Consider the following 19,825-nt stretch of genomic DNA (forward strand, 5'->3'; position numbering starts at 1 on the left):
TCTTAAACCAAGCACCTGGTGTTGCAATATTTCCTGCTGAATTACCTCCTCATTCTTAAACTGTGGATCAAAAGCATCCAAAGTGAAAAAACTTTTCCCTGCATTTGTTTGAAACCATTTAAGTACAGACCAGGACTCAGCAGCAGCCAAACCTGCAACCTGCTGTTTAGCATGCCCCACAGTATCCAACAGACATTTGACTTAAAAACCCAATAATTTAATTGCTCAAATATTTTATTAGATCCCTAAGCCTAAAAACGGTTTTCAATGTGTGTGCTGCTTTGGGGCCTCAGAAAAGATACTCTGGGAGCTAGGAAACATTTCCTAGGAGGCAAAAATGTGATCAAAACCATATTTGATAAAAAGGAGAAGGGGTAATGATGTTTTTTAAGTGCAATTTTATTTTATTTCATCTCAGAAGTATGCTCTAAGTTTAAGAGAGGGGAACAACTATTGGATTTTGTTTTCCATCTTTTTTAAAACAAAATGATTCTCACCTTGGGTTGGTGGGGTTTATTCCCCCTAAACCCTATAAACTATATATTGGAATGACCTTGTAACGGGTTTCTGTGGCTCTTTAATCACCAGTGGCTGCTAAATGAAGCATATCTATTTTCTCTGTTACATTACTATTGGCAACCAGGTCTTCAGTAAGTGCCCAGAAATATTTCCATGGTAACAAAAAGCATTCAGCATTGCTACTGTTTTGCGCCAATTTAGCTTTAAAATATTCTATTGTGGAGAGAAATATGGTACATTAAGTGAAATAAAGTCAAAAGGCAATGTTCTGAAAAGAATATAAGGATAAACAGGAAACGTGTATTTTGCAGAAATGGGGAAAAAAATGCCAAATGGAAGGAAAAATGTTCAAAGCTAATATTGATGCTACTGAATGCCTTTGCTGAATGTCAGCAAGTCCATATGCTCGCTTACATTGTCACTTAGGGTTATGTAACAAAGCTAACAGAAATAAGGATACCTCAAACATCTTCTCTTGATCATTTTAATCCATGACTGAAATTTTAAGTTGCCAGGGTATTAAAGCCTCTCTGCATGTCTAGGTTACCATCAGAGTTCATACTCTTGATGGTAGAGAGTGAATCTAAAGGAAAAAGAGGAAATAAAGAGTTGAAAAATGAAACACGAAAAGCACGTGTGTGTTTTGGAAGTGAAGGGTGACTTAGAAGAGCAAAATGAGTTCTTCTACATCAAAGAACTTGCAGAAGACATTTTCAAATCATAGTTCAGCACTTTCTCTCCTATTATACAACACAGTTCTGAGAAAAAAGGCATCAGCTCCCAGCCCTCCAACTCTCAAACAGCCAACTTCATGACTATAAAGTCTTGAGACCACTGGATGGCCCTTTGTGCAGTGCATTGCAGAGATAAAGAGATAAAAAACTATTTGAAAGCATTTGGAGTGACATTCCCTCTGGTGTAAAAAGCTATGCAATGCCCTCTAAAGTGCTTTGCGTGGAAGTAGAGAGCTCTAGGCAGAAGCAACGTAGGTGCTCGGGAGCTCTGTAAGGCCAGCCTTCCAGCCCACAATGGCTCTAGGCAGCTTACTGAGAAGGAAAGCCAATAAACATTAAGAGAGAGTCCAACAGCAACTTGATCAGTACCTTCTCTCAGCTGGGAGAGAGGTTCAGAGTGACCCTCTCCTTTAGCTGCAGTGATAGGTCACTCTGGCATCTGACTGTCACTCCATGTGTCTCTCACCTGGAAAATTCATCTGGTCCATCATATGCTCTCAAGGACCCTCTTTCTCAGATGTCCCTGAAGACAAGACTGCAGGTGAGAAACTGCTCTGACAGTGACAGCAGCCCATTCCTGGCCCCCATTTTCCCCAAGGGCTCAACACCTTTTCTCCGATCCATTGTGAGCAAGGGCGTAGTCCAGAGACAGGACCATAATCTGGAGACCACCATCAGAACAATGCGTTTGGCACAAGGCTGCTCACCAGCCTACTCTGAGGACCTCCAGGTTTTGCCATGAATCACTGTAACATCCCCTCCTGGGGGTACAGGCTCTGCAAAAGACAAGGTCGCACCCTGGATAGCACTCGTCCAGGAGAATCCATGGCCCCAGCACTCCCTGGAAGGACACTACATGCCCCGCTCCATGGCACCTGTGCACACACTGGACACATAATCCAAGCACAGGCAGTAAATCCAGCCCTGCAGCATTGACTCGGTGCCTATGAAAAAAGCCGGTGGGCAGGATATTGCACAGGCAATGTACAGGGGTACCAGAAGGCAGGGCATCTGTACCGGTTAGAGGTTGGGCTCCAAGAGATACAGCTCTGGGGTGCTTAACCTGAGAACTGGCAATCGTTCATTTGGAATATGAAACAAGCAGTCCCAGTTTGGGAGTCAGAACAGCTAGACCAAAAGCTCTTTTTAATTATTTACTCCCTGGCCATAACAGTGTGAGGAATAGTAATAAAGAAAAGAGCTAATTTTAACATTCATTAAAGAACACCGTCAAGGTTTATACGCTCTCAGTCTGATACTCCTATTAAATACAAAAACAAACAGGCTGATCTTCCGCAGTCTGCACAGAAAAGGCTAAATATATAAGACTTCCCTAGAAGCTAATAGTGATGAAAAGCTCTTGGTCATTATAAAACACACATTTTCAATAGCATCTACTGCCTGCTTCAAAAAAAAAAAGGATTTAGATATTTGAAGCCAAATTCTGAAGACCCTCAGTGAATCTCAAGTTCTTCATCAGCTCTATATTGTAGACCCATTTCTGCCCTCCCTTTCCTCCCTTATGCCCTTTCCTAGGATGTTCGTAAAGAGCGGCTTTAACACAGCTAGACCCAAGGGTGGCATCAGCAGGACTGCAGCTTTCCTGCTCGCGGATGGGACGTACGTCTCCATCAGTCCTCTGTGACCTAGGTAACTTCCAGCCATGTTTATGGTGATATTTAGTGAACACAAGTCACGTGGCTGAAATTCAGTCCTGAACACAATCACCTGAAAAGCTGTTCACGTCACTTAATGATCAGAAGTCATAGACCTGTTTAGAACTGAAAATATCAAATTCAGTTCTCCTTCCCATAATCTCCTGCCTGCTGTCCTCTTCAGTCTTATTTGAAAAGCCTGTGGGGGTGGTGGGAGGGGAGGAAAGCGATTTGGGAACCTTTCATCCATAAAATCATGAGATACGGCTGGCTTTTTAGTACAGCATTTCACAGCACATGGCACAGTAACATCTTGAGATTTCTGGCACAAAGAAACAAGGTTTGAGATTATATATAACTTTAATAGCAATGACGCAAAGGCAGATGGTTCTCAAAGCAAAGGCTTAAGGCTAAACACTCCCTTTGAAGGGTCCTACTACCAGAAACAAAATACAGGGGGAGAAAAATACTCCTTGCTACAGCAACAGGGCCCGATTGCCTTCTAATATGCAGCATTTCACCTGGGACATTTCCACTTATTTCAATGAAATTAGTCTCACAAATGAGAGAAGAATTGGAAACAGAAGAGGAAAGGTTAGACGCTTCTTTGGGATATGGGGAGTTTTATTTTAGCTGTGGCAAAAAAAGATAACACAGAACATAATGAGCAGATTAGCAACTAAATCAAATCAATACCAGAAAACAGAGGCCTCGATAACACTTGTCAGGGTGCGTGATAGCTGCTTACCTGCAAAACTTGCCTTGCTGTTATTACTTTTTAAGGAGCCACCCAAGCTGAGGTTGTGCTTGTGACCTCCCATCCTCATAGAGGGCTCACCTTCTTCCTCAGCGATGGGAGGAAGCTGATCAAGCGGCTGGAGATCTTCATTCATCCAGTAGGATCCATTGGCTGCTGAAGACCTGGTGCTTTCAACACTCTGCTCTGGTATGCTGCTGGTATTTTTAACCTCTTTTTGCCTCTGCAGGCCCGTGTCAGAGCCTTGAGGGAAATCTTGTGAAGCAAGACCAGGACCATCTTCTCTAGGATATAAGTATTCCCCATCCCAGAGCTCCAGGTGTCGTTCATCATCTGATTCCTCAGAATAATCCTCATAAACTCCTCCATTATTCTCCAAGTCCTGGTTCCTCTCTTCTTCTGACTTACGACCCACTCCACTCAAATTCAGCAGTGAAGCAGATATAGAGTCCCCTGCTTGTTGGATAGCTTCATATATTTGAGACATCCAAGAAGACAACGGCTGAAGGAAATTCTGAGCAGCCTCAGAAGCCATGTTTAACACTATGCCAGTATCTGGTGATCAGTTGTTCAGCTTTGCCAGCATGTCACTTATAATTCAGGGAGCTATAGAATAAGCACCATAAGAGATTACTGTAAATTGCTTGTCCATCAACACCTGTCGACACACTATCTACATAAGATGTCTAGAACTGAGAGGAGAAATGGAAAAAGTACTTCTACCCATTGAGAATACCACTAGAAATCCAGAAGTGATGGACAAATTACACATATTCCTGCAGAGATCTGAAAAGCTTTCATTCAATTGCTAATTTTATAAAAATAAAAACACAGAACATCGGAACAGAAGTACCTTTTCTGAAGCGCACGCATTCTGGTTACAGCTGTCAACAGACCTGGTAAAAAAAGTAGAAAACAACCTGCAGTCAAAAATCTCCAACAGTCTCCTGGCCCTGACTTTCACTACATCTTTAGCTTTAGCACGTCCAGATAGGAAAATCGAAGGGTGGAGAATGTGGGGAGAATTATGTTTTGATTGATTAAAGTGACAGGCCTAAAGCATGCAGAACCAGCCCATGGCAGACAACTGCCTCAAACGCTTTGCTCCACAAAAGCTCTGAAGAAGCCCACAGCCCCCAGAGGAAGCCTCCGCCCACAGAGGAACACAAGCCAGAGTTGTTTTGCCCCTCACAGAAATGAAAAAAAAACAACTACAGGAGGTGGAATATTATAGGTATGAAATTATTTGGAAGAGAAACAACTTAACAAAAGCATTGCTATCATGTCAATATGACATGGTTTCTCAAAACTTATCTAAACCCTAAATAAAAACATAACTTGCAGAACGTTAAGGTGCCTTTTTGCCCGATATACATCTTCCCACACTATCACAAGACAGATATTCTTTTAGGAACTCTGAGAAGGAGAAACCTACAAGTAGGATGATGGGGTTTAGGGAGAAAGAATTAAATAGTTGCTGATTTTAGGCTAAGAGACAACTAAAAAGAAAGAAAAAGAAGCTTCAAAAATTAATACCAGTGTCTTGCTGAATTTAGAGGTCTAGGAGCAACTGAACTATAAAAGGGTAAACACAGTATAAGCAGCAAGAAAATAAGCTCAGCAGCAATGTATATTACCTTGTGAAATGGCCTCCAGAGAATGTAGTGGGAATCCAAGTGTTTTGCATTTTTAAATGGAGCATGGACTAAGGAGATCCCACCTTGCTTGGTGAGCAATGTTTTTTACAGATGACATCAGTGACTTAAGAGGTCTTTACTTCTTTAAACACCTGTGCCGAATAGTTTTGTTCAGTGATGTTGACTTACACTGCAGACGCTTCCAACAAGTTTACTACCAGCTTCAGTATGTACTAAGAATTACAGTCCTAACAAGAGCAGTAAATGAATGTAGGTTAGCAAAGCCATTGTAAAAGCTGATGGCTGTTACCAGCCCTCAGGGCACTCACTGTTCCAGTATCCACCTGTCAACCGCTGGGCTCTGTCTCAGTCACTGGCACCCAGGTAACGCTCCCTGCCACACATTAAATCTTTGTCAAAGAACAGACAACGTCATGGCATAACCTCCCAGGTGAGCTGCTCCCTTCATCAGCTCTCCTCTTTCCTACCCTGCCCTTGGCAAAATCCCTCTGCTTTGTGCAACTTATTCTCTCATAGACCTAAAGTGATTACACACTCAAAATGACACATTTTCAGCAGGTTTGCTACTGGTAAGTCACAGCACCAGAGAAGTCACTGGGAGGAGATGGTACTTGTAACAGCGAGATTCTCCCTGGCATGGAAGAAGATAAATTTGGGTCGGTAAGTACTGGATACAGTTTTAACCTGTAATTTATTTACAGGCAACAGCAAATGAATCTCTGATTTCCGATGAAAGGAGAACTTCACAATGCTCTGCTTCCATCTCAGCAGCAAGACACATGACAGCAGCAGCCCTTGGAGGGATGCAGGCATCCAGGAGTGATAGCTAACCAATGCAGATAAAACATATGGGTGCTAAAATGAAGCGCTGATCTGTTCTAAAAATCAACAGAACATAGACTTGTGATATTTGCACAGGGAATAATTCGCTCCTCTTGTTATTAGATTTCAGAGCTAACACCCAATTGGTCCAACAGAGCCATCCCACTTCTCCTGCATGCTGTCGCTGACTGCGCCACGGCTCAGGCAGACATCGCAGTCCTGCACAAGAGACTCCGCATTAGGGAGGTTGGTATCACAACCATAAAGACAGACAGAGTTTTTTCAAGGCGAGATTTCACTTTAGTCACGGAATTAAAGAGGTGATCTACAGTCACCTGCAGGGCTTGGATGTGGTCACCCAGTCATTCAAAGCGTCAGATAAGACTCGAACTTGGATCTTTCATATACGAAGTAGTTGCCCTGATCATCTTGCTGTACGTAGGCTGGGGGAAATCATGACGCATACACACATGTACATACACATCCGCAATGCTACCCAAGACATGGAAATTTGTCTGGATTAAAGCTGGAGAACCCCAACAACTGGTTTGATTTCAGTTTATAGCTAATGGATAGACCCAAAAAATCTGAACCACTTTGCAGTAACACCTGCAACATAACTGTACAACTTGCAATCCACTGCCTACATAATGCCCACAGGCAAAAGCAACGCAATTTCCAGGGTGCCTGACTCTGTTTAGCCTTTGCTTGGCTTTTCCTCTCGTCCTTACCCTCTTACCAAAAACTCCACAGTCAGTGATATACTGAACAACTGGAGTTCAACTGAATTATAAATTGCTTATTTTTGGTCTTGCAGCAGATGGAGAAAATGTGTAACAAGCTGCAGACAAGTTTAGGCGGGCAACGTTTTCACAAACTTAACAGAGGATCAAAGAGGGCTGAGCTGTGTTATAGGCTTGCTGTTTCCCAGGAGCTCTCTCTCCTTTAATTAGCAGGCAATGCTCTAACGGGGTGTTTATGATATATTTCACAACACGGGCTTTTCAACATAACGGATTTTTACTTTTGAATCCTCTAAGAATTTTGACTTGCATTAGAAAAAAAATAAAAGAACTGAGAAGTGCATTTAAAATGTGTGGGAAAGAAAAATCCATTTCTTTTCAAAAGCATTCACCAAAAAAGAGAGAGGAAAAAAAAAAACAGTAAATTCACTTCAAGTTCCATCTTCTAAAACCAACCACAAGATTTTCACACTGAATTGCCTGCTTAACTCAAAGTTGTTTTTTTTTTTTTTTTCTCTTGGAAAATCAGGTAGCTAAATGGATCAATGTTAAGCCTCTCAGAAACCATCATAACCTTTACTACAATCTATATTCCCTTGTCTTGATAGGATCATTATTCCTGAGTAGCGTTCCCATTGAGAGGTGCAATTACTATATGGCTAAAAAAAGAAGACTATTAGCAGAAGTTCAAACACTACCACAATGCAGAGGTTTGTAATTTTAGCAAAGTGTCTTTCAATCTTCTTGATATTCAGGGTCCTAAAAAATTGCCATCAGATGTGCATTTCTTACAATGATTTCCCTTATTCAAGCTGCTGTAGAGCGTAGGCACAAAATTCCTTTTCTTCAGTCACTTTTTGTGTGGCCCTTGCAAAATTTTTCTACCAAACTCCTCCCTTGTAGGGAGGCTTGTAGATCACAGGTTGAAAACAGCGTCCCGGCACGTAACAACTGAACAGTATTCAAGTGAGTGCTTATTTCTGAAACACCAGATGAGGAAGAAATCCACAGCCTCACCTCTCTGCCTGGGAACGTACTGTCCCGTGTAGAGACACAAGAAGAGGAAATCAGCTCCCAGCTTCCAAAGATCAGAAGACATCTTTGTCACATCACTGTTTTAGAAAGATTAACTCCTTTTGCCACTGCCAAGAAAACTGTACCAAGAAGCTTTTTTAGCAGTTTGGGCAAGCTGCTGAATCCATCTGTCCACAACTGAAACTCTGAGCACTGTGCTGGGTCACCAGTTCAGACAGCCACACCACAGGTACCCAAAGGAACAATTACTGCCTTCCCTACTTCTCAGAAATTTTAATTAAAGACATCGATAATTTACTTTTATTTCCTGATCCCATACAGACAGCATCAGCCCCTCACACCCACCTGGCATGCCATGGATCATATCCATGGACAGGAGCTTTATTTGTGTGGACGCCTATGAAAAGCAGTGTTACAGACCTACCATGAAGGGAAGGCCTAAACCAAGGTGTGAATCTAAGCTGATGCCCAGAACATGGAGGGTCTGTGCAAAAGGGAAAGCCATTTTGCTGTTCATGAAAGGCGGGAGTAAGGAAGGCTTAGAGGGGCAAGATGATTTAATATCTCTTTTTAAGGTACTGAAAACTATAATGAGCCTGATCCTCCTTTGGGACTAGAGCCCAATTAGCCCACATATAAAAAAGCAGAGGGGAGATTAGAAATGTACTCCCCTGAAGGCAGGCAGCAGCAGCACTGGCCAAGAAATCCCCTATCCTGGTTCTGGGAACAATCTGGACTCTTCACTCCTCCTGTCGTTGACAGAATCATGTTTAACAAGATGCTAGGAAAGCTCTTCCATCCTCACAGTGAAGGATAACCAAACATTGCTACGATGAAACTGTATTTCCAGTTAAAATTGTCACAGTGACAAAACCAGTCTGTGCACTTAAAGCTGTTCAGTTGATTGGAGCCTCTTGCAGAAGCGTTATGAGGAAAGTTCACAGACAGCGCCCAAGGTTCACATCAACTGTGAGTGTCACTGCTGCCTAAGTTTCCCTAAGGTAAAACAAAACAGAAATACAGAACACCTTGGTACCTTTTTGGCCTACGTGTTATAAAAATGCTATTCACGTAGCTGAATTTAACACACACACACACACACACACAAAAAAAAAGAGAAGACAGAGGTACTTTCCAAGTGATTATGTGCTCTGTAATAATAGTTTTCAGCTGGTGATTCAGAAACCCCAGGGCATTCAAGGAAGATCTAATGGTTTATGCCAATAAATTACACACATCTCATTGGAAACATTCATGGGTTACAAATCAACAAGGCAATAAACCCACTGCTGCAGAGCATTGGTCCTGCAAGCCCCAAAAGCGTGAAGTGAAAACAAAGATGAGATCAGACAGACAGCGATGCACACTGCTGCACGGGGTTTAGCCTAGGCAGAGGAAGGCTGCAGACTTATTCCTCACTCCCAAATCATCTTGTCTTTGCGGGCAGCTCACTATTAGTGATGCTGTGCCAAATTAGTTGTAAAACTTGATACACAAATGACAGAAGTGGTTTTGATGAGAACATTTAGCCCCATGGTGTCTCCTCCTTTCTTCCCATTCCTTTGTTGCATGCTCTCCTTTTGTCAAAAATAAAGGCGACAATTACTGATTCTCATAGTTTCAGTGGGATGGGGAGAAAAGGAAAGGCATAGAAGAAAAAATGAATTATGCAAATGTGACATTAATCATTCAAAACTGTGGAGCCTTTTTCAAAAAGCCCAGGTCTCTCCACTATATAGAGTATATGGTGATAAATTCAGGCAAAAAAATACTCATGGAAGACCAGCATCCCAATATTACGCTCAGAAGCTCCACCAGCAACATGACTGAGGAGCTGATGGAGACTTCCTATGCTGACTACTTCACACCTTTGGTTTTTCCTAGACTGTAAGACTTCCTGAACTCAGAATTGTGTCCCTTTCGTGTCCAGTGTGTCCACAAAACAGAGAATCTGTGACTGCACAGTTAGATACTACCACCACCAAAATATTAATACAAAACTTGAGGGAATTTTCAGGATGGAGAAAATGGAAATACCTTTCTTAAATGTAATATTTGGCCTAGATATACTGGAGAGACAGATTCTGCCTCGGCACTGGTGTTAAGTCCAGTGTCACTCCATTGAAGCCAGGCACATCCTTCAAATCAAAATAAGGTCCTTTGCGTTTAAAAAGCCACTTGTCACCATAGGCACAAAAAAATAACAGTTCTGTGCCTAGTGGTAGTACAAAAAGCAACAATGAATGACTTTAATTATTTATACTTCTCAAACCGATGGTTACAAAAAGAGCATAAAGAAAGTCACAGATCGTTGGAGTATTAGAAAAGTGGTGTTAGTAGTGGTAACTGTGCTCTTTCAAGGTAAAGGAGTGAGAAACATCTGTAATTACTGGATTAGGGGAATGAAAGAATAAACCTGCAGTCAGAAATTACAGCACATTCTGTAACTGAGCTGCTGTCATTCATCGGCTTGCATGAAGACAGAAGAGCCAAAAGGAAATCACAAGTTCAAAAAGCTGGAGAAACACCAATTTACACCACCACTCGAACCCACCCACCTGTGCTGTCAAGCTGTTGCATAGAGCAGACCCAACAGACCGAGTCTCCACCCTGCCTGCAATCACGCTACCCAGTCTGCAGCAACTGAACAAGCCAGGGTCAATCAGAGCAATTACTTCCATGGAAATTAGCAGTGGGAGGGCATGTCTAGCTGTTTAACACAATGAAGATATTTTAGAAACAGTTTGAGGAGTCACTCAGTTACTGTTACTCCTATTTCCCCCCCACACACTGCTTCCTTACAGAGCCTATGGAAATTGCTCTGCGTGGACCACCATTGAGCAGTGCAAGCAGTGCTGTTTGGGAACCACAGCCTTAAGCGGCAAGTGCAACGCGTGATTACCCATTCCGCGTTATCCACCTTTGTGTGTGCACATGGCTAAGTCTGTAGCTCCCACCTCCTTTCGCTTCTGCTAAGTCAACCACCAGTCCAGCCAGACTTGCTGGGAGACTGAGGGGTCACTGGGAAAACCAGACCTAGTTTCAAATGATTTAAAAGCATTCAGAGGCACAGACCTGAGCAGGCAGGTGCCCCTACCAACTTAGGGGCTGCTCCCTCAGCTATTCATTATCCTTCATTTAATTCAGCCTTGTTACAAACCAGGGTCTCTAATGTCTAGGGCAGGCATCAATGGCGACAACCACACTGTCCCATATCTAGCCACTCTTCCTATGAGCCTCTGCAGAAGCAACTGAGAGGAAAAGCAATTTAGAAAAGCAGCTTCATTTGGGCATTTCAAGAGCTCCTCTTCCCCCTGCCACCGGCTGGTCAACAAACCTAACACCCTGGCTGAACTACGTACTTTGACTAGGTGACATGAATAACCCCGGACTCATTTTCAATCTGCACCTTGCTGAGGACCATGGAGCTACTGGGTACTCAGCATCAGGGTTACAAAGATCAACCACAGCTGTATTTCTTTGGATAAGGACATTCCTGGGCTTTCCACGCTGTTGGAGGAAGCCAGTCTACTGTGCATGCCAGACGGGTACTGTCACGCTCACCCACATTACTTGTTTCTAAACATGAAGCTAAGACTCTGCTAGCATATGATGGTGCCACATGCTGCACATGACAGGTCCCCAGAGCCTGGCCGGGCCCAAGGCTGCACTGACAAAGCAAGGTCAACATCCAGGCAGTGCTGCTAACATTCCTGCCTTTGTTGATTTTTACAGGTGTTGATTCTTTCCTTAAACCCTCAGCTACAGGAGATGAGTGGTTTATATAAGAACTGCATCTCCGTTTATTTAAGTGTGCTGCTAGCCCCAGAGGCTAGAGCAGTGGTTGTGCAGAACAGCTTGAGAACATAAACTGAAAGCAATCTCAAGGCTGATAAAACAGAAAGGAAAAATGGAAAAAAAACGTTTCTTCAAGCCTCATGATCTTTAAGCTGATTTCACCTATCAGGAGTTAATGCTTAACATCACAACAAGTGTTCAAGGCAAGGCACAACTGGAATATTTTTGTATACAGCTCAGGAAACTACAATTTCTTTCCTGGTCTCAGGCCACATCATTATAAAAAGATTACAGTATAGAACAAAGAGGGTCCTTTTCTTTTTTGAGTCATCGCACTGAAGCACACGGTTAGATACAGCTCTTTACACAAGGGTTTGCCCAGCACTGTCACGTTTCTGTGAAGTTCATTTCATCCATGAACTTTTGAAGCAAAGGGCTCAGCAACATTATAAACACCATAGAGAACAACACCATCACCACCTCTTGGTCCTGAAATTCACACTACAGGAAGGGACACCAAACCATCACAGCATCAGGTGGTCTCACACAATACCCCACTGACATCTGTCAGGTCTCCGTTCAAGGAAAGGGCCTCCTTCCTTGCATGGGGGGATGCTCCAAGGGGAAATTTCACCCACACACACACACTGCCCCACCACCTGCAAGATTACCAATGCTGTGAGAAGCCACTCCAGTTGATTCCATTAAGGCCAAAGGTGTGGTGTTTAATCTTTCCCTCACTCAGGAATTCTGCACATGACCTACATCACAGCTCTACATCGTTCCAGTCAGCTCAGGACTGCTTCATGCCACCACCGCTTCCTTCTGCACATGCTTGGGCATAGCCAAGCAAGACTGATACACGTGAAGTTAACTCTGTGCTACCCTCCTATCGGTTATGTGTTTACCAGCTTCTCTATGAATTTTGCACCCTGCTCTGAGCTGTCCCTTGCAGTGTCAAGTCCATCCTAAATACAGGCTGGCTGTGTCCAGCTGAGCTCCAGCCCCTGCCGCGAATGGACTCCTGCGGCTGAATGCGAGGCAATCAGGGCAGCACATCCTTGCTCAAGAGATGGGCTCATCACTAAGGTCAATGAAGCAGTCAAGAATAGGATCCACAAAAGCCTCAAGTACCAAAAACCTTGTCCACTGTGTCCCAGTAATTAAGAGGCTTTGTCCTGGAGTCTCCTGAAAGGTTTTCAATTAATTCTTCATTTTCACAAAGATCTTTCCCTTATCTTGTTCCTTTCATAAGGACACAAACTGTGCAATTAAAATTAAATTAGGAACAAACCAGCCAGATGAATCCTAGAGCCATGAAGAATGAAACACCTATTTCATTCTGTCACTTGCCTCATTCTGAGGTCAGGCTCTACAAAAACAACAACAACAAAAAGACACTTTACAGTACATTTTCTGAATGTCAGCCTGGGCACCTACAAAGTACAAAGTAGACAGATTTGCTTATGTTTCTATACCAATTCTCTTTTTTATCGGTAGATAACTCAAAATTCAACTAGATCCAAGGACAAGAGAAACATCTCATGCACTGAACCCATACACACCTGCTCAAGCTACAGCCTTCCTTTACCAATGCTGTTGCAAATTGGGGTTTATCCTATTGCAGATGTAATATTCATGCCAGAGGGATCAAAATACATAATGCCTTCTCTCCTATTTAGAGTTATAAAGCTGATAGTCATAGCAGACAGAATCGCAGAATTGTAGGGGTTGGAAGGGACCTCTGGAGATCATCTAGTCCACCCCCCCTGCCAAAGCAAGTTCACCTAGAGCAGGCTGGACAGGATCGCATCCAGGTGGGTTTTGAATATCTCCAGAGAAGGAGATTCCACAACCTCTCTGGGCAGCCTGTTCCAGTGCCCTGTCACCCTCCAAGTAAAGAAGTTTTTCCTCACAAGCAACATAAGCTGTGCTCTGGCTTGTGTCCGTTGTCCCCTGTCCTGTTGGACAGACACGTTCTAATGTTCTTAATTCCAGATGTGGAAAAGCAAAAACATTTCCCCACTTTGAGAGCTTAGAAATGGGAAGAACAATCATCAATGGGTTCCATGTTAACAGTTGAGTCTTTAGAATCAGGATCTCCTTGTAACAAACACAGCTCACCAGAAGAAGTTGAAAAGAGGAAAAGGGAATGCTAACCAATAAGCTACACGTTACAAACACTCTCATCCTGCTTCTTTCTACCCAGCAAAGTCAGATTCCGTATTTGAAACAAACTCTTGCTTGTCAACACTCCTCTTGGGAGAGCTCCCTCAGCAGGCAACTGCCATGCTAGAACAGCCTTTCCTGGCTTCCCAGCCCAAGCTCAGGCTCCAGGTTTCTGCATTTGCCATATGACATGCTATGTTAGCCCAGGGTTTAATCTATTCTCTCATGCTGCTGTCCTTTAAAAACATTAGCATTTCCTACACACATATTCCATATTGGCCTTACAAGTATAAAATGCTACGGTGAAATTTAAACTAAAGATAGAGACGATACTTTTAAATAACTCTTAGCTCCAACTTGCCAAGCTGATTTTGTTTGAATGGAAAAAGCAGGCTCCAACTTTAAGCTTCCATTGTAATTAATGATTACAACACATTCCTCTGCTGTATCAGATTTAGCACCTCATTAATGTGTGTGGTATTTTGCTTGTATGGCACAGCTGTAGTTAAAGTTGAATTAGTGTTTCCATTATAAACCCATGTTTTCAAAGGTTTATTGCTCACACACGTAAGATTCAGTCTGCAATGAAAATTGCCATCAAGTGTTTCAGCTCGGAAGCAATTTTTTGTCCTTCAAAATTTGGAAGGAACAAAACACAAAAAAAGCAAGCCACTCTGTTTATTAATAATTCACATTTTAAAAAGCATTGCAAATACGTGTTTACACGATAGCCTGTGACAGCTCCATAGAATGTCAACGCCCACACACTCCTGGGAGATGTGTCATCTTAAAATCTGAAATAAAAGCCACATTTTTACACCACTTGATGGGAGGCAAAGGGAAGGAAAGAAAGACTTAAAAATAATATTGATGAAGGAAACTTATTAAAAAAACCCACAGTCTTTGTTTAGAAACATTAAAGTCAAGGCATTCAATGGAGTGGGGGGTGGGTGGGAATAATTTCAAGTACCATTTGTACTTTCAATTTTTTGGTACCTGTCCCTGGACTAATGCATTTAGCAAGAAGCAGTCAGTCCCACTGACTTCCTGTCACATACGGTATCCAAGCCTTTGACTGTCTGTAAATCCTGGATTCTTAAGGTATGACCAAATCGTGCCTTTTGCAACAGCAAAGTTGAACTCGGTGTACGAGGCAAAACGTACAACAGAAAAACCTCCAGGGGCTCCACACTTTGTGATTGTGCCCTTCTTTAAGACTGAAACAACTGAGAAGCAGAGCTTTTAATTGGGAGGCTTCTGAGGCCTCTTCTTGGCTGATTATTTCAATGATTATACACTTACGACATGCAAAATTACAAACAAATGTATGATGAAGTTACCAAATTCTCAGTTACCACCATTACCAGAATGGATACACTTTTGATGGCTAAAGAAACATTAAAATGTTATTTTTGTAACACAGTAAAACTCCCAGTTATTTTGACTCCAGGACTCATGGGTTTACTCAAGACATAATGTTTCCAGACAAGAACAAGCGCATGAAAGGACGCATAGCAGCTACTACAAGAAAACCAGGACAGGCACATGCTTCGTGAGCAGAAAGGCAGTGCCATTACTCAGAATTGATCACGTTTTTCTTTTCACTAGATTAACAAAACATTGCCACAACAGACAGAGAGTAGGGAGTGTGCTTTTTCCCCAGTGTTCCCTCCATTTTTCAAGAGATTACTCCAGACAACAAAGATAATGGGAGCATGGTAGCAATTGCATATCCATTTGATCAAGTTTTGGAGATTGCAACAGTCTATCCAAAACCCTGCTGCTTTCCCACACAGATAACCCAAGACACAGCAGATGGGTCTAACTCCGTCCTTCCAGCAATCAAAGCCTCAAGAAGACTCTGTACATCAAAGGTGGTATAATACTGTGATACTTACCAAGGCTCTCATGAGCTCTGGACTTTGTAGTGTTTTCTTCTCCTGTGTTGTTCCAGGCATGGGAGCCTCTCTTTTCAAAGCAGAGCTTCTTGTTGATGAAGTGGAAGGGGACTGCAGGGAGGATGATGAAGACTCCAGACAGACAAATGCAGACAAAAACCCAAAGGCCTCAGGAGTAACTAGGAACCGCAAGTCAGAAAGAAAATATCAGAGCAAGTGGGAAAAACTGCCCAGAAAAAGATGTGTTTTAACCACATCTGCATCCATGGCTCTGCTTCCCCATCCTCTCCCCAGAAGAAATGACAATGAAATTCAACAGAACTTGGACTTGTGTTAAATGGCTACGATATCCACGTTGGGGCCGTCTACTGAGAACATCAACAACAGGGTGTATTTCACACCGAACCTGGTTCCAATTAAGGTCTTAATTTCTATCTCATGATGAACTCAAACACAGGAAAGACTCTAAGCGATTTTAATAAACTTTCATATCAATGCAGAATTCCACCATCTTCAAGGGAGACAATCTATATTGCAACAAGGACCCAGCCAAGAAAGGGCAGTTGGTCATAAACCATTTCTGCACAGCTTGCAGTAAATTCTCAGGGGAGACTGCAGGGAGGATTAGCTCGGGGGGGGGCAAAAGGCCCCATCACCTCCTTTACTATTTGTGTATTTTTTCTAAAACGATCGTATTACACCATAATGGTACTCACTAGCTTCACTACATTCACTAAGAACCAGGTTAACGTATAGCCTATGATCTTTGTTCAACTGTAACTTTACCCTTAAATAAGAAGTATATTATTGCCCTACATAATTACCATTCTTTGCTGCAAAAGACCAGCCTCCCGCTCAGGTAATTCAGTTTAGCTCCCTTGGTGTCAGGTCTGGCCACATGTAACAAGCACAGTGGTTCCGTACCACCTGACGATCTAGTCCTATACGTCAACATCCCCAAGTTAAACTGTAGAGAAACAGTCTTATTTCAATTTATCACATTCCGCCTGTACCGCTGGGTCTGCAACAAACCGCAGGCGCCAGCAAAAAGCTTTTAAAGCCATTTCACCTCTCTCACACATATCAAAATGCCAAAACAAGGGACAACCGCTACATAGATCATCTGATGTGGATGGCAAGGGCACACACGTCAAAAACTGTAAGTGCCATCTGAAAAAAAAATAAAATTGGCTTGTTATTCTGGTAATTACTTCACCAGGAAGGGGTGAAGTTCACTCGTTCAATTCAAGTCAAAGACCCCATAAAAATGAAACATCATCAGCATCAGTGGCACACTAGGGATGCCTGTGATTGCAAAGCTGCAGCTCACAGATGAGACAGCAGGAGGAAAGGATGTAAACAGAGCCAGCCCTGCCTGTGAAACATCCCACTGGGAGTTTACAAGACTTGACTCAGCGAAAGGCTTAGGCTAGAAGAGCTACACTGTCTCGAGTTACAGGCTTGATAGTGCACCCTAGGACTATGATCTAGGGGACTAAAAAATCCCAAATTAATACAAGCCAATGTGCCTCAATTGGAAACAAAAATCATCAATGCATAGCAGCAGCCCACATGCAAAAAAGACAAGCGTTTGGGGCTGAACCCAGAGAAATACAGGTTACACAAACTCCAGAGGTGGCTCTGACCTTGCTCACTCCAGCCTAAGCAAGGAACAGAAACATGCACTGAATTACAGTAGCTTAAATGACAACAAAATCAAGTGTACATTTCCATTGCTCTCTTCTGCATGGGCACAGCCACTTGTCGGGCGACTACTTCTGTGTCCCCCTTGTGCCACACCAACACTAAGCAGCGTCCATGAAGAGAGTGGGTCTCCCTGTCAGCACTGAAATTTGGTGCCACAGCTTCCCTGGATAATTTGGCAGGCACGTACCAGCCTTATCTTCCCCTCACGCCTCAACCCACAGAGCAGGGCTTGGGATGCGAGAGTGGCTGAGTGATACATCTACTCTGGCTATTTTCAGATGCTGAAGTCACCATTAAGTGGTTGCTGGAGCCAAGTATAAATCAAAGGAGCCGAGTATAAATCAAAGCAGCCATAACCCCAGAATATACACGACAGCCTGTCTGGGTCCCCACCACTGACTCCTTTTCTTGAGCACAGCATATGCAGGAAGAAGGATTACGCTCTACCTCACGCTTGGGATCACCGCATCTCAGCACAAGTGTGTGTGTGTGTGTGCCCACAAGCTCACATGCATACGTGTGTACGTGAGAAGCTGGAGCAGGTGTGTAGCAAACTGACAATCAGCGTGTGACATAGAGGGGCAAGGACACCACTGCTACTGTTTATTAAGACCTTTTATAAAATCTCAACTCTGAGCCCAAGGAGATGCCAGGGTTTCCCCTTCTCAGACAGGGCACAAGCAAGCCACCAGTATTTTTAAACACAAATTGTCCAATGCATGCTCCGATACGCTACACACCAGTTGCAGAAATCCTCAAAGTGCCTCTTTGTCCAACAGACCTGCATGGTACCTTTCCCAGAGGAAAAAGCAGACCCTTGACTAGACCAGGCATCCTGAAAGAAAGTTTGGAGACAAATTATCGGCTGCTATCCACTTGTCCTAAAGGATCTCAGACTGGCACAACAGCATTATTGCCCATCTATTCTTGTTTTCTGGTCAGTTACAGAGGAACAAGAAAGTAGTAGCGCAGTGGCATAGGATACGGCACAACCTTTCAGGTTTCCCCTGCTCCTTGGGACAGAGATGTGAAAGGCACCTCCTGTCAGAGCTCACAAAAGATCCAGCAGCACTTTCCAAGAAGGAAGCTTTCAAAGCTGAACACTAACAACTGTGTCCATAGAGAGGCAGAGGTTTTGGGAGCACAGGTAAGAAGGGACTGCACAGACCCCTCCCGATACATCCTGAACAGCAAAGACTACCAGCCAGCTGCCAACAAGGGCTGAGATCCCTGCACCACCGTTCCCATCACTGTAGGCACCAAAGGGGAAAGGTGTCCCAGAAAGACCACCACAGCTCTGGCAGGAACTGACACCTCCTGCACAGATGGCATCCACAGTAAACCAGAGTCCCTCTCCTAAAGAGGGCCTGCCCAACCGCGAGGAGGTGGCTGGGACTTCTGCAGCACACAGCAAAGGAGCTCATGCATCCTGTCCCACGGCTTTAAGCAGAAATTTCTTCTCCTCTCCCCCACATTATGAGTGCCAGATACTAGAGGTTTGTGCCACAGCATCTCTGAGGGAGGGCTGTGATTTTGCACCTGAGCACTGTCTCACATACGTGGGTAGAAACGTTACAGTCTGTGCACCTGGCTCCAGCTGGAAGCTCATCCCTCTGCAATGGGAGGCATGCTGGCTCTCTGCTCCTCCATCATCAAGAGGAAAACATGCTGCACCTGCATACAGTCCTGACCACGTGGTCCAGCTCTCAACCCTCAGCTGAAGGGCTTTCTCTGCAGACTTGAAACTCTAGGCTAAGATTAGGCCTGGGAAGTTATTGTAAAACTGATTTGGAGTAGACCTCTGTTCTGGCTTGTGGTGGGATGTCTGAGTCTGGGAGAGTGTAGGGGAGGAAGAGCAGCAGAAACGCACGTGTGTCGGTTGCATTACAGCACTGCGGGAGTGCATCAGAGTTTCTCACACAATTAAAATGCCCAGCCTTACAGCAACAGGTGACAAACTGTACCTGAGGGCAAGAAGAGGAGACATAGTGATGCATTCAACTGTTGGTTCAAACCATGAGCACCCAAGTCCAGGGAAGGAACTGGCCACTATGTGCTTTGGGACATGAACAGTCCATTCAGCCAGGACTCTCTCCCATTCGCTTACCCATTTTTAAGCTAAGAAATTAATGCCATAGATGCCTTTGTGCGATGCCACAGTGGGTCCACACATTCTGTTGCCCTCGGTGACAGCACAAGCCAAGAAACAGTGTTTGCCCTCCTGGCACACATTCCTTTGTGTACACTGCTTAAGAACAAACAAGAGGCGCAGTGTGAAGTCCCCCAAACTAGGAAAGAGGAGATCAGAGATGGAAGTGAGATCAACAGAA

At 43.6% G+C, this 19,825-nt stretch overlaps 1 protein-coding gene across 13 annotated transcripts in view; it reads right to left on the reverse strand.

The window, feature by feature from the left end:
- SYT16 (synaptotagmin 16) overlaps positions 1 to 19,825 on the reverse strand; it is a 135,713-nt gene that overhangs the window by 65,881 nt on the left and 50,007 nt on the right. For 8 of the 13 annotated variants that reach the window (XR_010070857.1, XR_010070856.1, XM_063333567.1 and 5 more), the window contains 3 exons: positions 15,789 to 15,967; positions 4,519 to 4,561; positions 3,657 to 4,271 (listed from right to left, as the gene is read on the reverse strand). The exons of 1 other annotated variant lie outside the window; for it this stretch is intronic. Coding sequence is in view for 9 of the 12 variants with exons in the window: in XM_063333567.1 (XP_063189637.1) it covers positions 3,657 to 4,200 (544 nt within the window). In the remaining 3 variants the exon portion in view is untranslated. Of the gene's footprint in view, positions 1 to 3,656; positions 4,272 to 4,518; positions 4,562 to 5,302; positions 5,476 to 15,788; positions 15,968 to 19,825 lie in introns of those variants that run through there. 4 more of the 13 variants (XM_063333568.1, XM_063333565.1, XM_063333566.1 and 1 more) reach the window with 4 other exon arrangements.

This window comes from Chroicocephalus ridibundus, chromosome 4 (genome assembly GCF_963924245.1).
Source record: "Chroicocephalus ridibundus chromosome 4, bChrRid1.1, whole genome shotgun sequence".
Classification (NCBI taxonomy): domain Eukaryota; kingdom Metazoa; phylum Chordata; class Aves; order Charadriiformes; family Laridae; genus Chroicocephalus; species Chroicocephalus ridibundus.